This window comes from Puma concolor, chromosome C1 (assembly GCF_028749965.1).
Source record: "Puma concolor isolate L17-30 chromosome C1, mPumCon1.1.hap2, whole genome shotgun sequence".
Taxonomy (NCBI): Eukaryota; Metazoa; Chordata; class Mammalia; order Carnivora; family Felidae; genus Puma; species Puma concolor.
The window spans coordinates 184,704,761-184,730,820 of record NC_141674.1 but is presented as its reverse complement, the minus strand read 5'-3'; the positions used below and the strand labels follow the sequence as shown (position 1 = coordinate 184,730,820).

Genomic DNA, 26,060 nt, shown 5'->3' with positions numbered 1-26,060 from the left:
ATATGCACACACAATCCCACATGCATCTTAGACCCTTGGAGTTAGTACTTACCTTCTACCCTTCAATTATGAACCATGTTTAGAGCAATGACCCAAAGCATCAAATAATCTCCAGTCACAATATAAAGGCCAAACACATTTATCATACTATTTATATAGTGAGATAGGGTATAAAGAAAAATATTCTAGAAAATATGTCAACAGGAGTTGAAACTAGAAGGGTTTCTATTTAGCCAGTAATTCACAAGAATACTTTTAAGTTGAACCATATGAATTGCCACTTCTGTGATCCACAACTATGGTCAAGCAGCAGCAATATAATTTAACAATAATCTGGAGTTATTCCGATTGATTTTTTTTCTTCCATTAGTTTTTCCAAACCAAACTGTCATTGTTGGACTTTTCAGTGAGGAATGGCAATTGCTTTCAAAAGCATTGCTTTTATTTTAACATATTTTAGGTTGTGGTACTAACATATTTAGCAGGATTTGCAATATTGGTGACAGTAGAAGCTAATAGTGATGTTTTAGGTGGAATAAATCATCAAATTATCCTAAAAAGGCTCACCATGTCTTCTGTTGTTTTGTTTGTAAAGGCCACCTGGATGTTGTGGCATTGCTCATTAACCACGGCGCAGAAGTGACTTGTAAGGATAAGAAGGGTTATACCCCCCTGCACGCTGCAGCCTCCAACGGACAGATCAACGTTGTCAAACATCTCCTGAATCTAGGGGTGGAGGTGAGCTATGTTTAATGCATCAACCCGTGGTGTATTTGTGGGTTTTCTGTTGTTCTGAAATTGAATCCTGTTTGATTTTTAATTCCAGAGGGTAAAAAAAAAAAAAAAAAAAAACCCACCTTCTTTTCTAGCGTCCTGTCTTTTTGAGTTTACAGGGGCAATCAATGAAGGGCAATGGGGGCATATAGCAAGTAATGAAAAACCAGAAACAGGCTAACTTTCTGTATCAACATAGAAAATTATAAACATATATGTTGCCTGTAGTACATATTATTAACCTGTTGTTTTTTAAATAGGCTACGGTTCTCCATCCCACCTTCAGAATTCAGCCTTCTAAGTTGTGGTGTACACGCAGAAATAAAGGAGTGAGTGGCAGGGACAAACAGCAGAAATGTCCAATGCTGAGCTGGAGAAGTCAGCCCCATCCCAACCCCTCCCTCAACTAGCAGAACAGGGGCAGTGTGGGGCTTTGGAACATCCCTGTCCCTGGAGGAAAGGAAAACCAAGTTGCAATGCTGAGACTGAGATAGTGAAACCCAGCAGTGCAGCAGTTCTGGGACAGCAGGAGAGAGCCCTGAGCTAAATCCCTAAGACAGCTCTTGGCTCTGCAGCTGGGACGTGGCCGTGGGAGGTGTCGGACGGCAGAGCCAAACCAAGTGGCTTCTGAGCCCAACTCCTAGTTTAGAATCTGCAGCACCTCCCTGCATATCTCCCAACCCTTCTTTTCCCGTTCTCTGTTGAGTTTTGGCTCTTTTCTTCCCTGATTCAGTTCTCTGCCATTTTGAGGCAGTTTTGCCTTTCACTCTTTATCCCTTCCCTTGCTGAAAAATCTCTCCCCATGACTTGAAACCTCCAACTCTTCCTCCCAGTTCACTTTTTGTCACATTCACTTTTTGCTGTCTTTATCTCGGGATGACAGGCATTCCCAGGATGACCACACCGGGACAAGAGAAAGCTCTGAATAATTATGTTGGCAGATGGAAGTTTACTTCCCTTAGTGTAGCCATTAGGCTTTCTTGTGGAAAATGCAATAAAGTGGCTCTGGTGATTTTACCCATCCTGTGTTGGACTCATTTGCAGATTGATGAAATCAACATCTATGGAAACACGGCCCTTCACCTGGCTTGCTACAACGGGCAAGATGCTGTAGTTAATGAGCTGACTGACTACGGTGCTAACGTGAACCAGCCCAACAACAGCGGGTTCACCCCTTTGCATTTCGCTGCTGCCTCCACACACGGTGCTTTGTGTCTTGAACTATTGGTAAACAACGGGGCGGATGTTAACATCCAGGTACGACATTCTCAGTCTCTCTCTGGGCTAAATACCTTTGCGTTGAGCCTCTGTGTGAGCAAAATCAACTGTTGTAAATTATGCCCTGTTTTAGTAAACAACAGCCTTGCCCTGTGTGGGTGTGTTACAGAAACTTAGCTGTGTTGTTACCACAGAAATGGTAGGACCAGCTGGAAGACACTGAGGGTCTAGCCACATGCTTTTGGTAGCTTAGTGAATGTTCTAGAGCAAATACTGGTCTCAGGGATGTTGACTTGGCTTGGTTTCTAATACTGAGGTGAATGTTGAGCTAACATGGCAGAACTGCTTGAGAATCAAAAGGAAAGCCTAAGCCAATGATCTCAGGTCTGCTCCTAACCCTGGCATGGCCCTCCAAAAAGTTTCTCAGGCACTGTCCAGTAGTAAACCCTAGATAGTGGCTTTAGTAATGTAACATTGACCTGGACCTGATAGTCTTTATTCAGCACACTTACTGAAGATCATCTCGTGCCCTCTGTTTAGTTCGGAAGGAGTACTCCAAGATGAGATATGAGCTCTGCCTTCAAGGAATTTACAGTACGGTAAGGAGATAGTGTGCTCAAGTGTTCGTGAGGCAAGAGAGGAATGTGCTGAGTGGCTCGAGAAAATAATAGAGTGCTGCAAACTGTAAGAAGCAGTGCTTATTTCTCGAGGATCAAAAATGGAGCCTGCTTTTGAGCTGAGACTCAGAAGATTGATATCAGTTGATATGAGGAGGGATAGAGAGAATCTGAGAGAGAGCACTCCAGGTAAAGAGAACCACATGAAAGGGTTTGGGAATTCTGGATAGGAAAAGCTCTGGGTAGACTCTAGGTTAGTAGTTAGCTCACTATAACAGGTAACCAAGAGGAACTTGTGCGTGCAGCCCTCACCATCCAGGTTACATCATTTGAATGCATTCAGGTTGTAGCAGAATATCCTAACCTGTACCAAGTGACCTTGTACTCATCCTCAGCTTCTCTTATCCCAAGCACAGAGGAATCTTAAAGCAAGGTCCCAATGTGTTCTGCCTCTGCTTTTGAAAAATTACCATTCCTGAAATTTAATTTTAAGAATATTGGATCAATCTGTTTTATTTTTTTGAGATTTATTTACTTAAGTTATCTCTCTACCCAACTTGGAGTTCAAACTCACAACCCCAAGATCAAGTGTCATATGCTCTACCAACTGAGCCGGCCAGGTGCCCGTGGATCAATCTATTTTAATGACCTTTCCCATTCACTATTAAAATCTTTTTACTTTTTTTGTTACAATTTTTAATAGTGAGGAAATATGAGACGAATTTTCAGAATGGTGATTTATTGTGCTTGAATGAAATGTATGAAAGAAAGTACCCAGGAGCAAGCTGAGATGTGACCTGACCAATGAAAGGGCTTATCAACTAGCTGAGGGGTTTGGGCTTCTATAAGCTGTGGGGACCAATACTCATTATAGAGGTCATGTGATCTAAACTGACAATTAGAAATAGTAATCTGGCCACAGAACACCAGAGAAAAAATTGTATATATGACTACATAAAATTTTTAAATGTTTATATGGCAAAACAAAACAAACCCCCAAAAAACAAAACAAAACAAAACAAAACAAAAAAACGCAGACATAAACTAAATTGAAAGAGGAACAACTCAAAAGAATTTTTTCTGTAATACACATGATAAACAAAATGTTAACACATTTAATATATAAAGAGCTCATAAAAATCAATAAGAAAAAGTCTGATTGGGTACCTGGGTGGCTCATTCGTTAAGCATCTGACTTTGGCTCAGGTCACGATCACAGTTTGTGGTTTCGAGCCCCACATCAGGCTCTGTGCTGACAGCTCAGAGATTGGAGCCTGCTTCAGATTCTGTGTCTCCCTCTCTCTCTGCCCCTCCCCTGCTTACTCTCTCTCTCTCCAAAATGAATAAACATAAAAAAAAAAAAAAAAGTCTGAAAATCTTCTATAAAATCTGGGCAAAGGCCAATCACAAGACTGATAATACAATATCCATTAAACCTATGAAAAATATTCAGTATCATTAGTAACTAGAAAAATGCAAACTAACACACAGGTATATTTGCCTTTAAGATTGGCAAATATGAAAAGAAAGGAAAAAAGTAAAAGAAAAAAAGATTGGCAAATGTGAACAAGACTTGTAATACCTAGTGTTATCAGTGAAAAAATTAATATGCAGTAACTAAATATCTAATTTTTTAATTTAAAAAAGTATGTGTCTGTGTATATGAATAAAAAGAGAAAAATATTTGGAATATATACCAATATAATATCACTGCAGAGAGGCAAAATTATGATTTGGGTTTTTAGTTTCTTTTTTATATACTTGTTTTAATCTTCTGATTGTGATACATGAGCATGTGTTATTTTTATATCCAGGTGAGAAAAAACTATTTTCATTTTTATAAAAAGAAAATTCAGGTGTAGTGGACCTAGAGAGAGGACAATTAGAGAATAAATGAAAGTCAATAAAACTGGTCTAGATAAGAAGTAATGAGCCCAGGGGAGTTGGGACAACCAACAGAAGAGAGAGGCTTCGCAGAAAGAAAATCAATGAAATTTGGATGGATAGGAGATAGAAGAATTGAAGACAAATGTGAGAAATGAAATCTGGTTAAGAGATAATACAGAATAGTAGTTAAGTGTTCAGTTCTGAGGCTGGACTGCCTATATTCCAATCCTAGCCTTGACTTTCAGTAATTATGTAATCATAAACAACCTCTCTGTGTGTCCGTTTATCTGTAGAGTTGGGGAAACAGTAGCTTCTTCTTCATGGAACTGCTGTGAGGACCAAACAAGTTACCTCACATAAATTACTTAGAACAGTGTCTTCCACATGGCAAGCACTCAGTAAACAATTATCGTTATTAAGGGGGATGTTAGGAGAAAGAGTAGGCTTAGGAGGTAAAACTGGTAAGTTTAGTTTTTGAGAAGGTGATTTTGAGCCTTTGGTACAGTCTGAGAAAACCAGCAATGGAAAATGTGATCCTCCAGCATGGGAGAGCAGTAGAAAATAGAAGAAAAAAAATTAGGCTGCCTCATTCACACAGAGGTGATCGATAGTGGAGGTTCAGAGAAAAGGTTGAGGTCACCCAAGGATAGAGTGCATCACAGCATGAGGAGAGGAAGGATGAAGGATGCCAGAAACCCTTTGATCTTAGGATCAGGAAGAGGAGGAAGAGCCAGAGAAAGGGATGAAAAAAGAAGAGTTGGAGAAGATAGAAAGGAAGTGGAGGGGAGTATAATGTCTTCATGAAGGTGGAAAACAGGCAGAAATGAAGAAGAGAGTGTTGAGTGGAGTCAATCCAGGGTGCTAGGTGGGGGTAAGAGACGAAGGGGCATCAAAGAGACTGAGGACCTGTAACCCAAGGTGGGAAGAGTCATCATATGGCGTTGAAGTCACAGAGGACAGTGGTGAGAAGGCAGGAGGTTTACAGGTGGCCAAACTTCTTGTCCCCAAAACTTGTGACACTTGTATTGCCATACTGGTATCTGAAGGAAATCCTTGAATTCTCCAAAGAAAGGAAAATTATTGAAGTTAAATAAAATAGCTCGCTTCACCAACCTTCAGTTAATTAATTCAAAGAGCTGTCTGATGTTCTCTATTCCCTCTTCAAACCATGCCAACTGGTGCTCTCAGTGTACCTGAGAACAAGGCTAGAAGGCCACTTTCTGGCACACCTCCCTACTTCTCCCAGTTAACTATGCTGTCTCAGTTTATGGTAGCCTTCTCTCTCATAAAATGTGCCTGGAAAGCATGACCACTTAATTTAAAGAATTAATTTTTCCTGTACACTGCTAATCATCAATACAATATGGAAATACCCTTTTTTTTTTTTAAATCTGAGACTTAGGTTTATGTAATAGCTGATCTGTGTCAGTGGGACTTTGGTTCAAATCTAGCCTTCTCCTTCAGTCTCCTTCAATCTACTCTGTTTACATCGGATTTCCTTCTCTTGAATCCTCCTTCATGATTCCGGATTCACCCTGGAGCCATAATCTGTCTCCCATTTCCGTAGAGTCATTCTGTCTGACTCTGGAGGTAGCTTTCTAATTGAAGTTGTTATCTCTGTGTACCACAGTGCTCCCTGGATTTTGAAAGTGTTTGTAGATTCCAAGACAATTTGTATTTGTTTAGATCTTCCAGAGTTTGACAGAAATAGCATATTGAAATGTGGCCAATACCCAGGCACATGTTCACGTTGTTTTCCTCTATCATTACAAAGTACTAAGAGTGATGTCTTCATGAGCAATTACAAGATGATGGAGAGGGGAAGGAGAATGTGTGTCCTACACACATTTTACAATCCCTCATTTTGCTTCGATTGACCATGGCCCTACCTCTGACTTTGTAGTGTAGGTTTAATTATGATAAAATAATAAAGACACAATACTTTATACAATAATCCATTGAAGGTTCACTTGTATTTTGCAAATAGGAAGAGCCCGAGAAGATACAAAATAATTTTTCTTCTCCATTACACATTACATTGTAATTCTGTGGCATCTCAAAGCTCTTTTTGGAAGCATTCGAAATGTTAAAGAAGGCACTAAATACATAGCTATTCCAAATACTACTCAGATAGATTCAGAAATTACCATTGCCAAGTTTCCTGCCTCCAGATGACTAGTATTCAGCCTGCCATGGTCTGAATTCTTTTCCATCCGTGGGCCCTTAGTCTTTTTAGCCCTCAGACACTGGAGCTGAAGCCCATCACACATCTATTGAAGTGAACCAGCTCCCTTCTATATATGTACCAGGTCTGAATTATAGAATGAGTTGCACAGCAGAGGTTAAAGGCGAAATGGGACAGGCAAGAGAAAGAAAGCAGTGATAAGGACATGACGACTTTGGAGAGGATGTGAGGAAAAAAGAGAGAAATGGATGAGGACTAACCATGTACCATCTCTGGCTCTTAGAACCATTTAAAAAATTGGACTACGTACGGCTTTTTGCAAATTAGGGTTTTATATTACTCTTCCATTGAATTAGGAAGCCCTTTTGCGCTTCTGACACATTCCCCCTAACCCTTGCAGGCTGACCTTAATGTTATCTTCTAGATGCTCTATTGCCTTCCAGTAGGACCATTGAGCTCTGTGACTCCAGGAGACATGTGCCACAGACAACACAATGCCTTCAAGTTCCTGGGTAGTAAGAATGTCTGGGTTTAGGGAGGGTTTGGGGGATGTTGGAGGATGAGGAAAGAAGGCATTCAAAGTGAAAGCAATGAAAGGATTTCTCAGGAGAATGGTGGTCAAGGAAATTGAGATACCCCATTTAGTGAAGGATATTTCATTCTGTCCTGGAAGAGTACTAATGTTTATAAAATATTCTTTATCTTTATTAGTTTTTCTTCGTGAGAGTGGCTGAACCATGCCTACATCAATAGAAGGGCTTCTGGCTTAATTTTTAAAAATTCTCAAAATAACAGAATTTTCCAAGCACTAACTACAATGGGGAAATGAGTCTAGAAATAGGAAAGAGACTAGGAATTAAGAAAAAATCTTATAAAAGCAGAGATTTGAATAAATGGAAGAACTGAACATATCCTCTCTTTTGAGAATGCAAAGAATGTTTTATCCTTCTCTGAAGTTCTTAAAACAGCAGCAGTAACAACAAACACCCAGTGTGACAGATATCTCAGGCAGATAATGAAACTCAGTAGGATCCCTAGTCTCAACCTGAGTGTCCTGAGTTCTAACTTGTAAAGACTAAATAAAAAGTATTATCGATTGGACCTTCATTAGTTTCCAATGGCTTTTTGAAATAGCAAGTTCCCTTTACATCCATGCCATATAAACATAATTGTTCCCAAATGGCTGCCATGATTCTCTCAATGCTTCCTGGCCCCACCTCCGGCCACCATATCCCTAAGGGGGAAAAATCAGCTAAGGACTGGACTCAGTGGTTGATGAACCCAGGCAAAGATTGATCTGATATAGCTGTCGTTTGTATTTTATGAAAATTTGGTTGCCCTATTTATTTGTCCCCTTACCAAATGCACAACCACTCCATGGGAGAAAAGGGTGCAGTGTTTTCTGTCCCTGAAATGGAACCAGCATTGTCAATGGCAAGATACAGAAACCAGTTATTTCTGCTTTGGTTCTCTGGCTGCAGTTTAGGTAGTTAGCAGCCTTTAAGCTATTTTCTAGACGCAGAAAAGTTCTTAGCTAAATATTTATAAAGATATTATCTAAACACTGAAATATTTATGGTTTTATATATATTTAACTAAATGCTAGTTAGTTATGTTTTCAATTAAATTTAAGAGAAAATATTGGAGCAAAATTTAAAGAAATAGCACCACCTAGGGACAAGTTAATGTCAACTCTGCAATTTCTGCAATTGTGTCCTTATTCTCTTGGTTGCTGATCCTTTTCCTCTAAAAATATCATTTCAGTAAAGACTCAAGCTTACTTCCATCTTCCTTTCTTAATCTTTTCTGACTCAGCTTATAATCATATAAGGATCCTATTTTTCTCCCATCTTCCTGTTGACTTTTCACTGTAAAGATGATTTTTCAACTGATGCACTTACTGCTCTGATTAACTCTTTCCTTGGCACAGAGTGTGCATAACTCCTTTCTTACTTCCTAAGGGATGGACTTTTAGGACATAATAAAAATTCTTCTGTTAAACCCTTGTGGTTTTTATAAGCTATTCCAGCCCACAGTCTAAAGCCTTTTTATGGCTGCATAATATTCCTCTGTGTGTGTGTGTGTGTGTGTGTGTGTGTGTGTGTGTATGTACCACATTTTCCTTATCCATTCATCTGTTGATGGACAATTATGTTGTCTCCATATCTTGGCTATTGTAAATAATGCTGTAGTAAAAGTAGGGGTGCATATATCTTTTTAAATTAGTGTTTTCATTTTCTTTAGGTAGATACCCCATAGTGGAATTACTAGATCATGTGGTATTTCTGTTTTTAAGTTTTTGAGGAACCTCCATACTGTTTTCCACAGTGGCTGCACCAATTTGCATTCCTACCAACAGTGCATTTTAAAGCACAGGTATATGGGTTTCATTTCAAAAATGAATTTGCATTTTTGACATCTCATATTTAACCTCAGACTTTGGAAAATGTTCCTCCTGAGACTTAGAAAAATGAAGTACATGTATTTCTTTCTCTTCTTTTTTTTTTTTTTTTTTTTTTGTTAACAATACCTGAATGAAAGGATACATTCTGTCCTTTGGGGATACTTAATATTTTCTTTTTGGTGTTATTATTTTCAGATGAATTCCTATAAATGGCTATTTCTTAATAAATATGTAGGACTTTGGTATTTGGCATAATAATGATCACTATATAGATTTTTGTACATTTTTCATGTTTTTTGCTTAATCTCCGTCCAGGAGTTCTATCATTTATATCTTGAATAATAAAGACATGTGTAAATTCAGCACCTTTCCAGGTGATCATTAAAATGGCAATTTGTTAAACCATTGCATGTTGTAATCCTGTGATTTCTAATGAGTTAAATGAAGCATGCATTTCTGTTTTGGAACAATAAAAAGTTGTGCTATGGAATTCGAGTATAGGAAATGGTGGAGGGTTCCAAGTCTGTTTTGAGAGTTACAGTCATTTATAGCAGCATAGTCAACGTTAGGTCAAACAGGGCCAAGCCAGTTAACACATCATTTGTCTTTTCTCATGTACTTTTGACAAAAGTTGAAAAAAAAAACCACCTTTGAGGAAACCGTCTTCATCAGTAAATCACAGGAGAGGAAAAAAACATTTTGGATGATTGTTTCGGTTTGAAACAGGATAGTTTAAAAATTATCAGTGTAACTAGACATTTCACATTTCCTCTCTAAAATAATTTTCACTTCTTGGGGCGCCTGGGTGGCTCAGTCCATTCACCATCTGCCTTCAGCTCAGGTTACGATCTCACAGTTTGTGAGTGCAAGCCCCACATTGGGCTGTACGTGCAGAGCCTACTTCAGATCATCTGTCCCCTCCCTCCCTCTAGGTCCCTCCCCGACTTGTAGGCACGTGCTCACTCTCTCTCTCTCTCTCTCTCAAAAAATAAATAAAACTTTAAGAAAATAAATAAAATGCAATGTTATGCAGTCACTTGAGGCTTCATATATATTTTACCTTTTGCTTTCAAAATTATCATTGGCTTCTTATAATTTTTTATCATATTTAAAAAAAATTAAATTGGTTTTTTCAAGGCATTGGCAGTAGTATTCATAGGGATGTTTCAGATTGGTGTCACTGATCAACTGTTTCTCTCACCCTCATTTTTTAGAGTAAAGATGGCAAAAGTCCACTGCACATGACAGCTGTCCATGGAAGGTTCACACGGTCACAAACTCTCATTCAGAATGGTAAGAGAGATTCTTCCGCAGTGTTGTTTTTTGAACAGTGTCCTGATCTGAGCTTGTCTGTCAGTTATCTGGACATGAAAGATGATGCTCTGTTTTAGATAATGGTCTATTTTATGAAGCTTAGATTTACACCGTCCTTTGATGCACTTTGCTAAAAGCTCTTTATCAGACATATCATCCCCATCCAGCTTAGGAGCAAGAACATAAAGCCACTATTTCTCAGTTAATTCCCAGTCAGTCAAAGAACATATGAGTTTCGAAACTGGAAATGATGTCCTTGTATGGGCTCAAGGTCCTGCATTCTTCACTCAGAATCTAATACAAATGACTATCATACATTTTCTAGCAGCAAATCGTATTATTTTTAACTTTTAGAATTCACCATAGTTTGCTAAGTTAAACCTCTTTAAGCTACTTGGACAAAGGTAGGAAAAATGAGATGACTCAGAGGAAAAGCAATTAAGTGCCTGATATAAAGGATGATAAAGTCACAGGCTTGATAGAAACCTTGGAAAGTCACGTAACCTAGTAATTTTCCAGGCTCACTTGGAAAGGTGTACTTAAACCACTGGGTTGTCTCTGTAGCCAAAGTACTAGGGAGTATCACTTCACATTATGGTTTATAATAGTATTATGGGTTGTGGCCAGCATCTGTGAGTGGATTGACCTTGACCACAGTAGAACTACTGCTTTCTTAGCAAATCTTAGACACAATAAAAAAAAAAAAAAAAAAAAAAAACAGGTTTAGTGCAAAATTTATGCTGACATTCCAGGTAAGTTCAGCAGTTCCTAAACTATCTTTAGTTGACCCACGTTTGTACTTTTTAAAGTTTTGGCATTAGTCAACTTCTTGGACCTGTCTTTTTCTCATCTTTAAAAGCTTTGGATGAATTGTTAGTGGTACTGTGTTATATCTTAGATACCGAAGTCGTAAAACCAAAAAGTCATTTGACATTTGGATGGAAGATCAGCCAGGAAAATTATGCTTAGGAAGCAAAATATCTGCAGCAGAGTGAAGGAAATTTATAAGCATTTCAGTGTAACTATAGGGAAAAATAAACCCTGACAGGTTTCCAGTGAACAAAGGAAGATAAAATGAAAATTAGTTGCATAGCACCCATTAATTCTAATTTGAAATATGAGGTATGTCTTTGACATTCAGTTTATTGAAAGGGCCACATTAGTTGTTTTGTTTTGCTTGATGTAACAAGGGGAGGTGGGGAGTGACCCTCGAAACTCTTATTCTCACACTTTCTTCATCACACATGTTTCTCAACTGTTTTTTCAGAAATAGTGTCCACTGCCTTAAAAATAAATAAAACCAGGGTGATTTTTGGATCCATTTTTTAAAATTTAGTGTGAATTTGGGGTGCCTGGGTGGCTCAATTGGTTAAGTGTCCAACTCGTGATTTTGGCTCAGGTCATGATCCTGCAGTTCATGAGATTGAGCCCACATTGAGCTCTGTGCTGACAGTACAGAGACTGCTTGGGATTCTCTTTCTCCCTCTCTCGTTTCTGATCCCACCTCTCAAAATAAATAAATAAACTTAAAAAATAAAATTTAGTCTGAATTTAATCAATAGGCCTTACTTCTTTGGTATAAAAACTTTGCTTCCTGTTAAAGCATATTCAAGAACCAGTGATCAGATCAAAGAGAGAGTAAGTTTTCTCTTTGTGCGTACTGCCTTCCTACAGGTCCTTCCCTGTGGCCAGACCATACTGACCATCTCCTTTATATCAAGCCCATGACGCATCTCCCTGTGTAACGTTAGTGTGCTGACAGCAGTTTGGGGGTGTTGCTGGCTGTTTTGACCTCTCCAAAAGCCATTCCAGTGGACTTGAAAGACTTCCATGCCTTCTCCAGACATTGTTGCTAGATTTTTGAGTTGCGATGAGACCTGAAAGAGAACCCACCTCTTGTCCTCTATGATCAAGGAGCTTGTTCAGAGCCTCATTCTTGGCTGGCCTGGAATCTTACTTGTGAGTTGGGTGGGGTCCAGGGGCCTGAAATGATGAAGATATGGTGGCAATAATACATAGCCCATTATATACAATGATACAGCTAATGTTCATTAAGTGTTCACACTGCCAGGTGCTTGAGTAAGCACTCCACATAAATCCTTTCAACCACCCCATGAGAAAGAGGTGCTGTTGTCATCCTCATTTCAAAGATGGGGAAACTGAGGCATGGAGGTTGTCACTTCTGTCAGGATACATGGCAGGTTTGACGAGGAACAGGGATTGGAACACAGCCAGTCTAACATCAGAGACCGAACTCTCAAGCACTACACTTACAAATGCATCTCTGGATGCATGGTGGCATATTTTTTTTTAATTTTTTAATGTTTATTTATTTTTGAAGGAAAGAGAGACAGAGCGTGAGTGGGGGAGGGGCAGAGAGAGAGGGAGACACAGAATCTGAAATGGGCTCCAGGCTTTGAGCTGTCAGTGGCAGAGCCCGACGCAGGGCTCGAACTCACAAACCATGAGATCATGACCTGAGCTGAAGTTGGTCGCTTAACCGACTGAGCCACCCAGGTGCCCCGCACAGTGACATATTTAAAAAAAAATTTTTTAACTTGAATTATTTACTCTAAGAGTCACATATCTGGAGTAGAGTCGTCCCTGTGGAAGGATGATTTGCCATTCTCTTCTGTCAGCTGACAATTCTTTGCATTCATTACACATCTGAGAACTGTGAGTTCTTCCATCTGACATTTTCAAAAATGCCCTTAGGGAGAAGAATAGGAAGGTCTTTTCTTTCCTTCTGTTTGCTGGCTTCCTTCTGGGAAAAATCCAGAGGCTCACACCCCCGGACCTGGTGTCTGTCCTCCAGAATGGGTCACTGCACAACCGGACTCGGAATGCTGGTCCCACGTGGGGACATCAGTTGGCTCCCTAAACCAACTGAGCATACTCCTGAGGAACATTCTTTGTGTTTATTTATTTGTTTTGTTACATCACCCTGGTGTTTGGACTTTGTACGGCATTTCTCTACTTCCCTGACTATTCTCTAGTCAAGAGTTATTAGTTCTTCATAACTTTGTTTTTCCAGGATCATTCAGCATTGGTGAGACAGTTGTGAAAAAAGAACAAAAAGAGAAACAAACAGAAAACACACACACACACACACACACACACACACACCCCTCTTTTATTTTTATAGGTGGTAGTGGACTACCTCTGAGGTTCAATCACGTTGTTTGTTGTCTGAAGGTATGTTGCCCCAGCCACTGTGTGACACTGTGTGATACTGGGAGGCATGTGATCCAGCCATTTGCACTAGGCAGCTGCCTCAGATGCTGTGCAGCAGGTTACAAGAGTTCAAATGTGATGTTTGCTTCATGGAAGCTTTAAAAATAGAGTTTAAAAAGGAAGAGTCAAGTGATAGGTTAGGATGATTCATTGTGAGATTTTTGACCTTTTGGCTCACAATACTTTTGAGGCAATTTAATAAGATGACCATTCTTTTTATTTATGCAGGAAAAACTAACTTCAAAGGAATGTTTAGATAATGCTGCATAAATTATCCTTTCTGACATGCTTGGCATACTTCTAAATTCACGGATGTTTATTTTCCTCACTAATTATCAGTAATCAATTACCGGCATTTAACTTGCAACCATCAAATGAATTGTAAAGGTATTTAATTTACAATCCAGGCAAATCTTAAAGATTTTCAGGTGAAAATGGAAAGGTTTGGGGAATAACTGTAAAATAGAAATTCATTCATCTAGAGGTCCTACTTTAATATAAAACATATTTCTGAATAACAAATACAATCTTTATTTTTCCACTAGTTAAGATGTTTTTCTGAAATATATTTTAAATGACAACAAATGCATATGTGGAAAGTAATTAAATATATGTTTATAGTTTTAAATTGACTTATAAAATGGTAGTAACAACAGGAAGAAATTTATCAACTCAGCCCCTTACCTTTTCCAATATTTTTCACTCTTTTCTTTCCCTACCCAATATTGGACATATTTGGGGCTATAAACACGGAGGCTGTAACACTTCTTAAGAAAGGTTTGGTGCCTCTTGGCTGGGAAGGACATGGAGTGATGCAGTATTTGTCCAGAGCAAAGGTTTCTCTGGAGTCTGGGAATCTGCCTCTCTCATCTCCCTGGATCAGCTCTGGGGGCTGGTGGGGGCGGGGGGGATCTTTCAGGCAACCACTGCAGGCAGTTCTTAGATACATGGGCCCTGGATTGCTCTGAGGTATCTGTGGAGACAGTATTGCAAATAGTTTCACCTGTGTCGGTTTATTGTCAGGATATGGGGAAAACCTTTCTAACCTCAATGCAAAATCTAAATAGTATAATAGAAAAGACATGAATTCCAAAAATTCAGAGTGAAAAACAAAGAAAAATGAAAATCTAGGGTGAAAATATTTGTAATACGTATTACTGGTAAATGGTGAATCTCCTACGTATTTTAAGAGTCCTTGAAAATCAAGGAGTAAAAAAAACTATACACGTACACACACACACTTAGAAAAATGGTCAAAAGCCATGAATAAATAGTTCATGGAAAAAGATAAATAGTCCTTCAGTATAGGAAAAGATGCTCAACTTTTCTTATTATGAGAAATGCAAATGAAGACTACACTGAGATAGTACTTCCCTCCATCACATGGCAGGTATTCAAAGGCTTGATTAGGCTGTGGGGAAAAGGCACTCTCATACGTGGTTCGTGTGAACAGTAAAATGGCACAGCACCTGAAGGAAGAAATATGGCAAAATTGAACAAAACTACACAGTTCTTTCTTTGACCGAGAAACTCCCTTTCTAGGAATTTACCCTGAAGATTCACCCCACAAATAGGAAACAACATATGCATGAGTTTATTCACTGCAGCATTCCTGATAATAGAAAAATGATATTTACTACCTAAATGCCCACCCTACTAGGATAAGTAGTATATCCATGCAATGGAAAACAATAAGGCTGTATAAAAATGAGGAAGACCTCCAAGAAGTGATTTGTAAAAGTATATTTAGGAGGTTTTCAGGGTATATTGTTAAGTTTTAAAAAAGCAAGGTATAAAGAGTCTGTGTGTTTATTTTTGCCAAGAGAAACAAAGAAAGCATAAACCAAAACTAATGGAAATGATTAGTGCAGGATGTGGTTGAGAATGAAGTGGAAGGGATGGAAATCAGAGTGAGGCTTTTAAAGAATATAATTTTGACCTTTGAATGTTTTACATGTTGGTAAAATTAAATCAAAAGCTGGTAAAATTTTCGGAAACAGACAGAATCCAATGAACTATGTATCAAGTTGATAATATAAGCATCCACAATAAAGAATTCAGGTAACTTTTGAACAAAGTACTCCCTGTTTATGTTAAAATCCTCGCAGGAAACTTTGTTGGGAAATAGGATATTTGCACAGTCTTGAAGTACCACCCACAAATTGCTCGTTAATTACAAAGGGGAAAAGACATTTTGCGGTGGAGAGTTCTGGTGGGTGTCACCTTAACCAAGTAATCAAGCCCCCCCCTTTTTTTTATTGTGTTAAAATATATATAACATAAAAATCTACCATTTTAACTATTTTTAACTGTACAGTTCAGTGGTGCTAACTACATTCACATTTTGCGTAACCAACACCACTGTCCATTTCTAGAACTTTTTCATCTTTCCAAACTGAAACTGTGCGCATCACATAATCAAAATTTGCATCATCTAGTTGAATATCCTGACCTTATATGTGTGCTGTGGAGATGCAATGGGAAGGGCACATCAACTCTGGGGTGTTCTTGCCAAAAATTCAGCCTGAATCTAATCGAGGAAATAATCAGACAACTCCAGAATGCAGGATATTCCACACAATTCCTGGCTTGGCGTCCAAAGATATCAATGACATAGGAGATGAATGAATGAATGAATGGCAGGAGGATTGTTTTAGATTAAAGGAAACTAGAGGGACATGACGACCAAATGGTAGTAGAATCTTTTATTGGATCCCGGACTTAAAAAAAATAACAGCTATAATACGCATTTTGAGGATAACTGGAGAGATTGGAATATGTTGTATGTTACATAAGATTGTGATATCAACATTAAATTTCTTAAGTATACTAATAGAATTGTAGTTGTGTAGGAGAATGTCTTTGTTCTCAGGAGTGAAATGTTACAATGTCTAACTATTTTAAAATGGTTCCTCAAATAAATGAATAGATAGACTGACTGTATTTACATATATATTTATGAAAAGGGGAGAGAAAGAATGAAATGTAGTAAAACAAAAAGCTGGGGGAAAAGAAGACAAAATAAAATAAATGAAAATACTGTATTATTAAAGGGACTATTGGTGATTAATGTGATAGTTTTTATAAATGTAGACATTTTCATTCCATAGTTTATGCATTTATTCATTTTACTCATCATGTTTTAAACCAAATACTCAAACTACGTAAAATATTTTCCTGAACTTTCTATTCTCTTTGGTTCATATGCTTTAATATAAAGTTTTTATAAAAGTTTTATAAAGTTTTAATGTAAAGTTTTTAATCCAGCAGGTAAAAGTAAAATGGAATGTATCTTCAGAATTACATTTTATGGAATTTGATTACACTGTTCCTTCAAAGCAGGAATTCAGTTGTTAAGTTTTTAGATCTTTAAAATTTTTTTGTTTATTTATTTTTGAAAGTCAGAGAGACAGAGCATGAGTGGGGGAGGGACAGAGAAAGAGGGAGACACAGAATCTAAAGCATGCTCCAGGCTCCAAGCTGTCAGCACAGAGCCCGACACAGGGCTTGAACCCATAAACTGTGAGATCATGACCTGAGCGGAAGTCGGACGCTCAACTGACTGAGCCACCCAGGTGCCCCTGGATTTTAGAGCTTTAAATAAGACAATATGGAAAGACTCTTCCAGAGCATTTCTAATAGACTTCCCTCTACGTAGATTTAATAACACTACTACTTTAGATGGTGACCTGATCCCTGTAAAGACATTCTTATACTTCAGAATAGAGATGTATACAGAGGGGAAGAGAAATCAACATTTGGACAACAGGAGTGACTAGCACAGAATGTAGTGTCTGAATCAACCTGAATCCTTATGTTATCCTGTTTTAAAACATCTCTTTCAGGAGGTGAAATTGACTGTGTGGATAAGGATGGCAACACTCCTCTCCATGTGGCTGCAAGATACGGTCATGAGCTTTTGATTAACACCTTAATAACCAGCGGAGCTGACACAGCCAAGTAGGTTACTGCAAAAGGGATTCTGCCATGCAGTAGATCATTTCCATTTATCTAGGTTAAGGTGGATCTGTACCATTGTGCTAAATACAAATTAAATTTAAACTGAATTAAGGGACTTTAAATGATGGATGCAAGGAAGGGCCAATTTTATTTTCAGCTACATCAGTGGTTTTAACCAAGAGGACTTGAACTCTATTCCTAACTCTACTTTCTAATATTCTGTTCTTCCCAATGTTTATTGTTAGTTAAGCAGAAAGCTAAAACATAATTGGACAAATTCAAATTTTATTCAGGGTGATTGCTTGGTTTTAATGATATAATTATGGGGTACAGTTGAGTCAATCTGCTACATTGGGAAGGGGGACCTGACTTCATTTTACATTTCAATTCAAGAAGAATATACAAAGCAGCTGTATAAGTCTGTCACAATGTGGGGTGCGATGGGAAATTTCAGAAATAAGTCACCTGGCTGGTACCTTCAAGGAGCTCATAATTTTGTTGGAGGCCCAAGGGCCTCTTAAGACAAAGAACCATGCAAGATAGTATATAATAAAGTTATATGAAGCAGGACTTAAGTGGCAAAATGTTTGGTGCAGACAATATATACCATAGAGTGTAGCCATGAAGGAAAGAGTTCAAAGGTGGCCAAAGTTTTCAGAAAAGCCTTTAAGCAGAATGTGAGTTTTAGGTAGGCTTTGAAGGATCACAATGATTTGGGTAGAGCAGAAGGCAGCAGACATCCTGAGCAGGGAGGAAAGCAGGAACGAGAGTCACAAGAGTACAGTTCCACGATTCTCTGCCCTGAAGTTGTAATCATGTTGCAAGGGAGCCCAGGTTTTCACGGGCACTACGTGGCTCCAGTCCAAGCTACCTTGCGTATGAACTGTGTGACCTTGAGCCATTGCTTAAGGCAATGTCTTAAGTCTCTGTGCTTTGGTTTCCTCATTTCAAAAATGGAAGTAATAATAGTACTTGCCCATGGGCTTGTTATGAGGATTAAAGGACATAATTATTAGTAAATCTCTCTGCTATAGGTTAATATCTGTATGAGTTACATAAATATATCTGCTAACATTATCAAACAAGATAATCCATGTTAAAAGCTCTTTGAAGAGTGCCTAGCACATAGGAAGCTATCAGTAACTGTTTTTTGTTTTATTACTTAATGATATGTAGTAGAACCAAATTAAAGAGAGTTTTAAATGACTGAATGGGGGCGCCTGGGTGGCGCAGTCGGTTAAGCGTCCGACTTCAGCCAGGTCACGATCTCGCGGTCCGCTCTGGGCTGATGGCTCAGAGCCTGGAGCCTGTTTCCGATTCTGTGTCTCCCTCTCTCTCTGCCCCTCCCCCGTTCATGCTCTGTCTCTCTCTGTCCCAAAAATAAATAAACGTTGAAAAAAAAATTTTTTTTAAATGACTGAATGAAGAGTATAGCTTTGATCACAGAGACTGTGGGAAAGAAAAACTAGATGTTCAGGAAAACGATATAAGGACAGTGTAACGTAAGGAATTCCATTTTATCTGCCAAGTGTTGTGCAACAGAATTGAAAATCTTGCTTGAGGATGAGCTGAAATTTAAATAGTCCATGGAAGGCATCAGTGGGTTCCAGAGACCTTCTGGGACCCCAGTCCAGTGGTGGGAATAAGATCTAGAGCAGATGACTACGGTATTATGAGGTTTGCACCATGCTATGGGAATAGGCAGGGAGACGCTGACTCTGTGGGTTTCACAAAAGAGGGGGCATTTCAGCAAAAGGAAGGATGGATAGGTGTTTGCCAGGAGAACAAAACTGTGTGAGGTTAAAAGATAGAGGGAAAGCAAGAAAGGCCATTCCAGGGAGAGGGAACAGTATTTACAAAAGCACAAGCATGTGCATGTGTTGAAAGCAGATTCCATGCTTGGCTTATCTGAGGTGTGTGGAGGAATGGAAAGAAATTAGGTGCAAAGGCAGAAGAGCCACATCTTGAAGGACCTTGCATGTCCCACTAAGGAGTTGGATTCTGTTCTGAGGCATTCGGAAACTGTTAAAGAAGTCTAAGTGGATGTAGGGACGTTTGTGTCTAATGATCCCATTTGTATGTGAGAAAGATCACTCTGACAATAGCCCGGACGTGCAAGAGGTGGTCCAGACCAGAAACACGTGGCAGTCTCTTGCAAATGTCCAGGGAGGAAAAGACGAGGGCTTGGGCTCAGGGCGAGGCTGCGGGGGGTGGAAAGAGAGGGACATGCTGACAAATAGTAAGAGCAGTGGGCTGTCTCCTTTCAGAATAAAGGACCTTTTTGACTGGGATATTGCAAGCTAAAAGAAACAGTTCAGTCTTGTGGAAAGAGTGCTCTTACCAGATTCTGAGTCCTGAACCAGATCATGGCTCCCCAAAGCCAGAGACTGTAAATGCTCAGTGTTCATTAAGCAGAAGTAGACTAGACACATGCACTTCACCTGTGATATGTTAATATTTTCAGTGGTACTTTTGTTTCAACTTAGGGTTACTTGGGGAGTTTTAACCAAACAACCATGATTTTCTGATTTTCTGATTTTCTTTCAGATTTGGATCCACATGAGGGATAAATGGGGCCCACTACTTACTTAAAATTTCCCAAAATACATTTACTCAATAAGCCCAAAGTTCATTTCTGGGTAATGATTTTGCCTTCACTTTATGCAAACACACACCATGTGGCTAAAGTGCCTTAGAGATGGCATTGTTGTTCAAGTAGACTTTCCTTCCATTGACTGTGCTGTGTCCTGGGGATGCCACTGAGGCAAACATTGTCCCAGCTTCAAAGAGCCACATCTGCTTTTGTCATAGGGGATATCTGGGGATAAGAACGCTCCCTGCAGTGGGGGGTCCTGGGTGGCTCAGTTGGTTAAGCGTCTGACTCTTGGCTTCAGCTCAGGTCATGATCTCACGGTTCCTAAGTTCGAGCGCTGCATCCGGCTCTGTGCTAACAGTGCAGAGCCTGCTTGAGATTCTCTCTCTCTCCCTCTCTGTCTGCCCCAGCCCCGCTTGGGCTGTCTCTGCCTCTCTCAAAAGAAATAAACTTAAAAAACAAAACAAAACCAGAAGGCCTCCTGCAGCAAACTGTGGTTCATTAGCCTGCAATCATGTGTGTTGTGGTGTGTGTGTGTGTGTGTGTGTGTGTGTGTGTGTGTAGTGCATGGGGAGAGAAATCACTTGAGAGGGAATATCAAAATGAGGTGCGAGGTGGGGGTAGTGTTGGAGAAGATTAACTTTGCTAAAGGCCTCTGGAAAATCATTGTGTGATCTCTGGGCTCCTTGTAGATCTATGTAGAGTAGCTTATTAAAGAGGAGGAAAGTAAGACTTTGCTTCTATAAATAAGAAAACAAACAAATCGTATTTATGAAAATTAACCTATCCTCACTCACAAACAATATGACCAAATGTATTTTAAAAGATCTCCATATGACAAATGCTATGGTCCTTACTTTCTTATGAATTTATTTGAATCTCATTCTAGGGCCAAATGAATGTTTTTGGTATTCTTTTTCCTTGTCTGAATTTCAAGTCAGAGCACTTCTGCAACTTGACTCAGTGCTCACGCAACTTTATGTGGTGTCAAAGCCCTTTGGTTTTTCTTCTTTAAGTTTTTTAGGTTTGGGGCACTTTTCTCTGGGATTTTAATTTGTCTTCCACCTTACTGATTATGCTCTCACGTGTTTTTCTGCCTCAACCGCAGCAAAACTAGGGGTATTACAGTTACACAGGTAACTGATTCCAGCATCTGTTCACTCACTAAATGTTTGTTGAAGGTCTGTGAAGTATAACCCCCTGTGTCCGTTTCTGGGGTTACAGAATTCCCTGCCCTCAAGGAATTTATAATTCCACTGGGGGCAAGAAATAAACAAGCGGTTACAATCATGCATGCAAAGTGTGATACCAGAATAATCGCTGGGTGCTACTGGATACAGAACATATGTGGAACATGGCAGGGCTGGGGGTGGGGTTTCCGGAAGGAGCAATGGTTACTGAAGATTGCAAGGTGTGTAGCGATGAGTTAGGTCATGGGAGTCTGCAGATCTTAAGTGTAGACAAATTGTTTTTATTATAGTGTTACTTTAATATGTATAAACGTAAGACTAGATAGAAACTCCTTAAGCTTTTGACTCTATTTTATCAATAAATCCAAAAAAAAATTACAAAACACATGCAAACAGCACTCAACTTTAACAGGCTTACAGTAGTAGCAAACGTTCATGAGTGCTTACTCATGCTAAGTTCCACTCTGAGGAGGAATTACCTTCAATTACCACAACAACTCCATGGAGTAAGTGATATGATTATTGCCATCTTATAGGTGAAGTGAATGAGGCACAGAGAGGTTCAGTTACTTGCCCATGGTCACAGAGCTTGTGAGGGGCTGGAAATGAGACTCTGTCCATCTGGATCGGGAGGTGAGGCTCCTCAGCAAGAAGCTTGCTGCCCCTCTATGTAGTGGACGATATGATAGTGCACAATTTGCCAAAATTCAATCACCATTTCCATGGAGTTGTCTTGGTGGCCAAGGTGCTGACTCTTTAGAGGTCAGTACATGCTGTGGGAGTAGAGGTTTTGCAGTGGCTTCAAACGCAATAGAGGGACCATGAGCTCATCACACAACACAAAGGCCAACTATTGCCAAATTCTGTACATATAGAAGGCTCAGCATACTGCATTATCACTGGCCCTTCCCACGTCCAGACATCATTTGTCTATTAAGTCCACCTTTCTTCTGTTTTTATTGGCCCCTGCCAATCACAGTAGTTCCACATGGCAGCACTGTGACCCTAAATACACACTCGGGCGCTGACATCTGGTGGAGGTCTGTAGTAAGAAGGTGGTTGTTGAGGGAAGCCAAAATATGCTTTTATACCACTTGCTTTAGGTTATCATCAAAAGGAAAAGAGAGTTTAACAATTTCCACAGAGAACTCTTGAAAGCCCAAAGGTATTTCCAGTGGCCTCCAGAGATGCACTAACTAGTTTGAGAAAGGCTACAAGAAGCCAGGCAGAAGGATGAATTTCAAGAGGGGACCTGCATGTACCAACAAAGCCTGGGCAGGAATGAGCCTTGGTTCCTCCAGGACAAAGGGATAGAAGTCCACTGAGATTCTAGAATACTGGCTGGTTAAGCAACACCTTGACCCTGAAGGGACCTTGTAAGCCACATTAGAGTGTTTGGTCTTGATTCCAAAGAAACCACTAAAAGTGTCAGTAGGTTGCAAACAGCAAGAACCAGGCCTCACTGTTGCCGGTTATACCCAAATGCCTATAGCTTAGGGGTGCATGATAATACTTGGAATGACATAGATAAAATTAATAGGAAACTGATTTTTTGATTTGGGTTGATCAGCTGAGTAAAAATCATAAAATCATTTGAGGATCAAAAACCATCACATGTTTTTATCTCACCTGCTCAGTGAGCAAAACTAAATCAATCCACCTTCCCTAGGGGACTTGTGAGATAATTATCATAAAGAATTTTGAAATGTAGGAAGATAGCAGAAATGCTAGCAGATCACAAGTTATTCTTGGCTTTTAAAGAATTACAAACCGAAAGAAAGAAAGAAAGAAAGAAAGAAAGAAAGAAAGAAAGAAAGAAAGAAAGAAAGAAAGAAAGGAAATGAATCACAAACCTGATTTTAAGAAAGAAAGAAAGAATCACAAACCTGATTTTAAGGAATCATTGCCTGATTACAACTTTAAAACTCATAGACTGCCAATTTTCCAACTAAGCTAATAATAATTTCAAGGGCAATAATACAATACTTGTATGGTAAAGGCTTATCATGGCCAGACCCCTTATTTAGCACTTGGTGTGCATTATTAATTAGCCCTTACAATTGTTCTGTGAGATTGACACTATTATTATATTTATTTTCTGGATGAAGGAATCTTATTTATTTTCTGGATGAGGGAACCATTGTGTACTTCCCAAAGATCCAGTAGCTAGCAAGTGTCAAAACTAGGACTCAAACCCAAGGTTTCTGATCCCATCACCTTAACCGCAGTGTTTTTTTTTTTTAGCATACAGCCAAAGGGAAAGTTCTAGAAAGCACTGGAGGTGGGAAGTGACCGCCGTAGCTCTCTGATGCCAAGGGAAAAGCTTAAAAGAACTTTTATTCTAATCCTGCACGAACCCTCTCCTTACTTCTGATAGGTCCCTACAGTTTATGCTGACCTTATTTGTTCTGAAGTAACTGGGTAGGAGACACAGGTAACAGCTAAATTAGAAATAGCTAATACAGGGGTACCTGGGTGGCTCAGTTGGTTAAGTATCCGATTTCAGCTCAGAGCACGATCTCACAGTTAACAAGTTCGAGCCCCGCATTGGGCGTTGTGCTGACAGCTCAGAGCCTGCTGCTTGCTTTGGATTCTTTGTCTCCTTCTCTCTCTCTCTCTGTCCCTCCCCTGCTCTCTCTCTGTCCCTCCCCTGCTCTCTCTCTCTCTCAAAAATAAATAAAAACATGAAAAAAAAAAAAAAGAAAGAAAAGAAATAGCTAATACAAATGTATCTCATTAATTTTATGACTGGTCAAATAAATGTAGCATTTTAGGTAGAATTGGTCTCCTCTCTCCTGCAATTTATGCATTGTTAAGTTTACGGTTATCTGACATCTTTATTTCTTGATCTTCTTTGATGTATACCTGATGAAGTAAGATGATGCTTCTTATTTGACTAAGGCAGCCAAACCCTAATTTTCCTGCCAAAGGTTTTATGGCCTTTCCTTACAAGTAGTCTTACTTTATAACAGTAAAGGAATAATTTTATTTTGAAATGCATGAATCATTTCTAAAGTGATTCAGAGATTATGAATTTAATTTTTATTCTCTTTCCAATCTTGGCCTAATATTTGCCAATAATACTTGAGTCTAAATTAATATGTTTTCAAAACTTAATTGAGGTAGTGATTTTTTATTAACTATGGAATAAAAAACATATACCAAATAGAATTTTTGCTAGATCTTTTAGAATGGTTCTACCTCCTTTATCTTCTCAAGTTTACAAGTAGCAGGAAAAAAAGAATTAGCTAATGTAGAGTATGATGAATTATCTGAAAACAATGATGAAGTGTATGGAATATGTTACAATACTATTGCTGTTATACTATCATTTACACTTTTTATGTTTTCCTAATTGGTTTCTTATAGGTATTGATGCTATTTTCTCCAGTGCATTTGCTTGTATTATTGTATATAAAGATATATACTTTGGGGCGCCTGGGTGGCGCAGTCGGTTAAGCGTCCGACTTCAGCCAGGTCACGATCTCGCGGTCTGTGAGTTCGAGCCCCGCATCAGGCTCTGGGCTGATGGCTCAGAGCCTGGAGCCTGTTTCCGATTCTGTGTCTCCCTCTCTCTGACCCTCCCCCGTTCATGCTCTGTCTCTCTCTGTCCCCAAAAAAATAAATAAATGTTGAAAAAAAAAATGAAAGATACATACTTTTTGTATCCTTAAAAATATATATTTTATTGCATATATACATATGTGTGTGCATATGTATGTATATATATATGTGTTTAATATATAAAATTTTAATATATTTATATTTTACATATATTTGTACACGTTTATATATTTTTATTAAAATTATTTTTTTTTCTTTTTTTTTTTAATTTTTTTTTCAACGTTTATTTATTTTTGGGACAGAGAGAGACAGAGCATGAACGGGGGAGGGGCAGAGAGAGAGGGAGACACAGAATCGGAAACAGGCTCCAGGCTCTGAGCCATCAGCCCAGAGCCTGACGCGGGGCTCGAACTCCTGGACCGTGAGATTGTGACCTGGCTGAAGTCGGACGCTTAACCGACTGCGCCACCCAGGCGCCCCTTAAAATTATTTTTTAATGTTTATTTATTTTTGAGAGAGAGAGAGAGACAGACTGTGAGCAGGGGAGGGACGGAGAGAGAGGGAGGCACAGAATCTGAAGCAGGCTCCAGGCTCTGAGCTGTCAGCATAGAGCCCGACATGGGGCTTGAACTCACGAACTGTGAGATCATGACCTGAGCAGAAGTCAGATGTTTAACCAACTGAGCCACCCAGGTGCCTCTTAAAATTATTTTTAACGAATGAGGAAAGGATCAAAGAAATCTTGAGAGATCCAATCTAATTTCAGGCACATTCTTTCAGGAACTTGAAACCATCCTAGAAAATATTGTTGTTCTCTTGAAAATATCCAGAGATATTCATATAATCATATATTTTTGCCTTACTTGCCCTAAACAAACAAAAATGGGTAGGTAAAGTCTCGTTGGCTTAAAATTCCATTTAGTAAGGTGTTTTTAAAGCATGTTAGACATTTTACAAAATTACTATGTTTCACTGGAATCAAGAGGGAACAATTTAAATAGCAGCATAGATAGAAAGGCTTCCCTCCCATCCCCCAACTCACTCTTCCTTTCCATGAGCATCAAGGTTGTCACTGGTGCAATTGCTTTTCAGAATTTTTTTTGTAAATGATGAGAGAGGC

General features: G+C 39.0%; 1 protein-coding gene across 10 annotated transcripts in view; it reads left to right on the top strand.

Annotated features, from left to right (window-relative positions):
- ANKRD44 (ankyrin repeat domain 44) overlaps positions 1 to 26,060 on the top strand; it is a 329,152-nt gene that overhangs the window by 190,436 nt on the left and 112,656 nt on the right. For all 10 annotated transcript variants that reach the window (XM_086719206.1, XM_086719211.1, XM_086719205.1 and 7 more), the window contains exons 7-10: positions 596 to 738; positions 1,819 to 2,031; positions 10,300 to 10,378; positions 17,479 to 17,593. In XM_086719206.1, the coding sequence (XP_086575332.1) occupies positions 596 to 738; positions 1,819 to 2,031; positions 10,300 to 10,378; positions 17,479 to 17,593 (550 nt within the window). The remainder of the gene's footprint in view (positions 1 to 595; positions 739 to 1,818; positions 2,032 to 10,299; positions 10,379 to 17,478; positions 17,594 to 26,060) is intronic.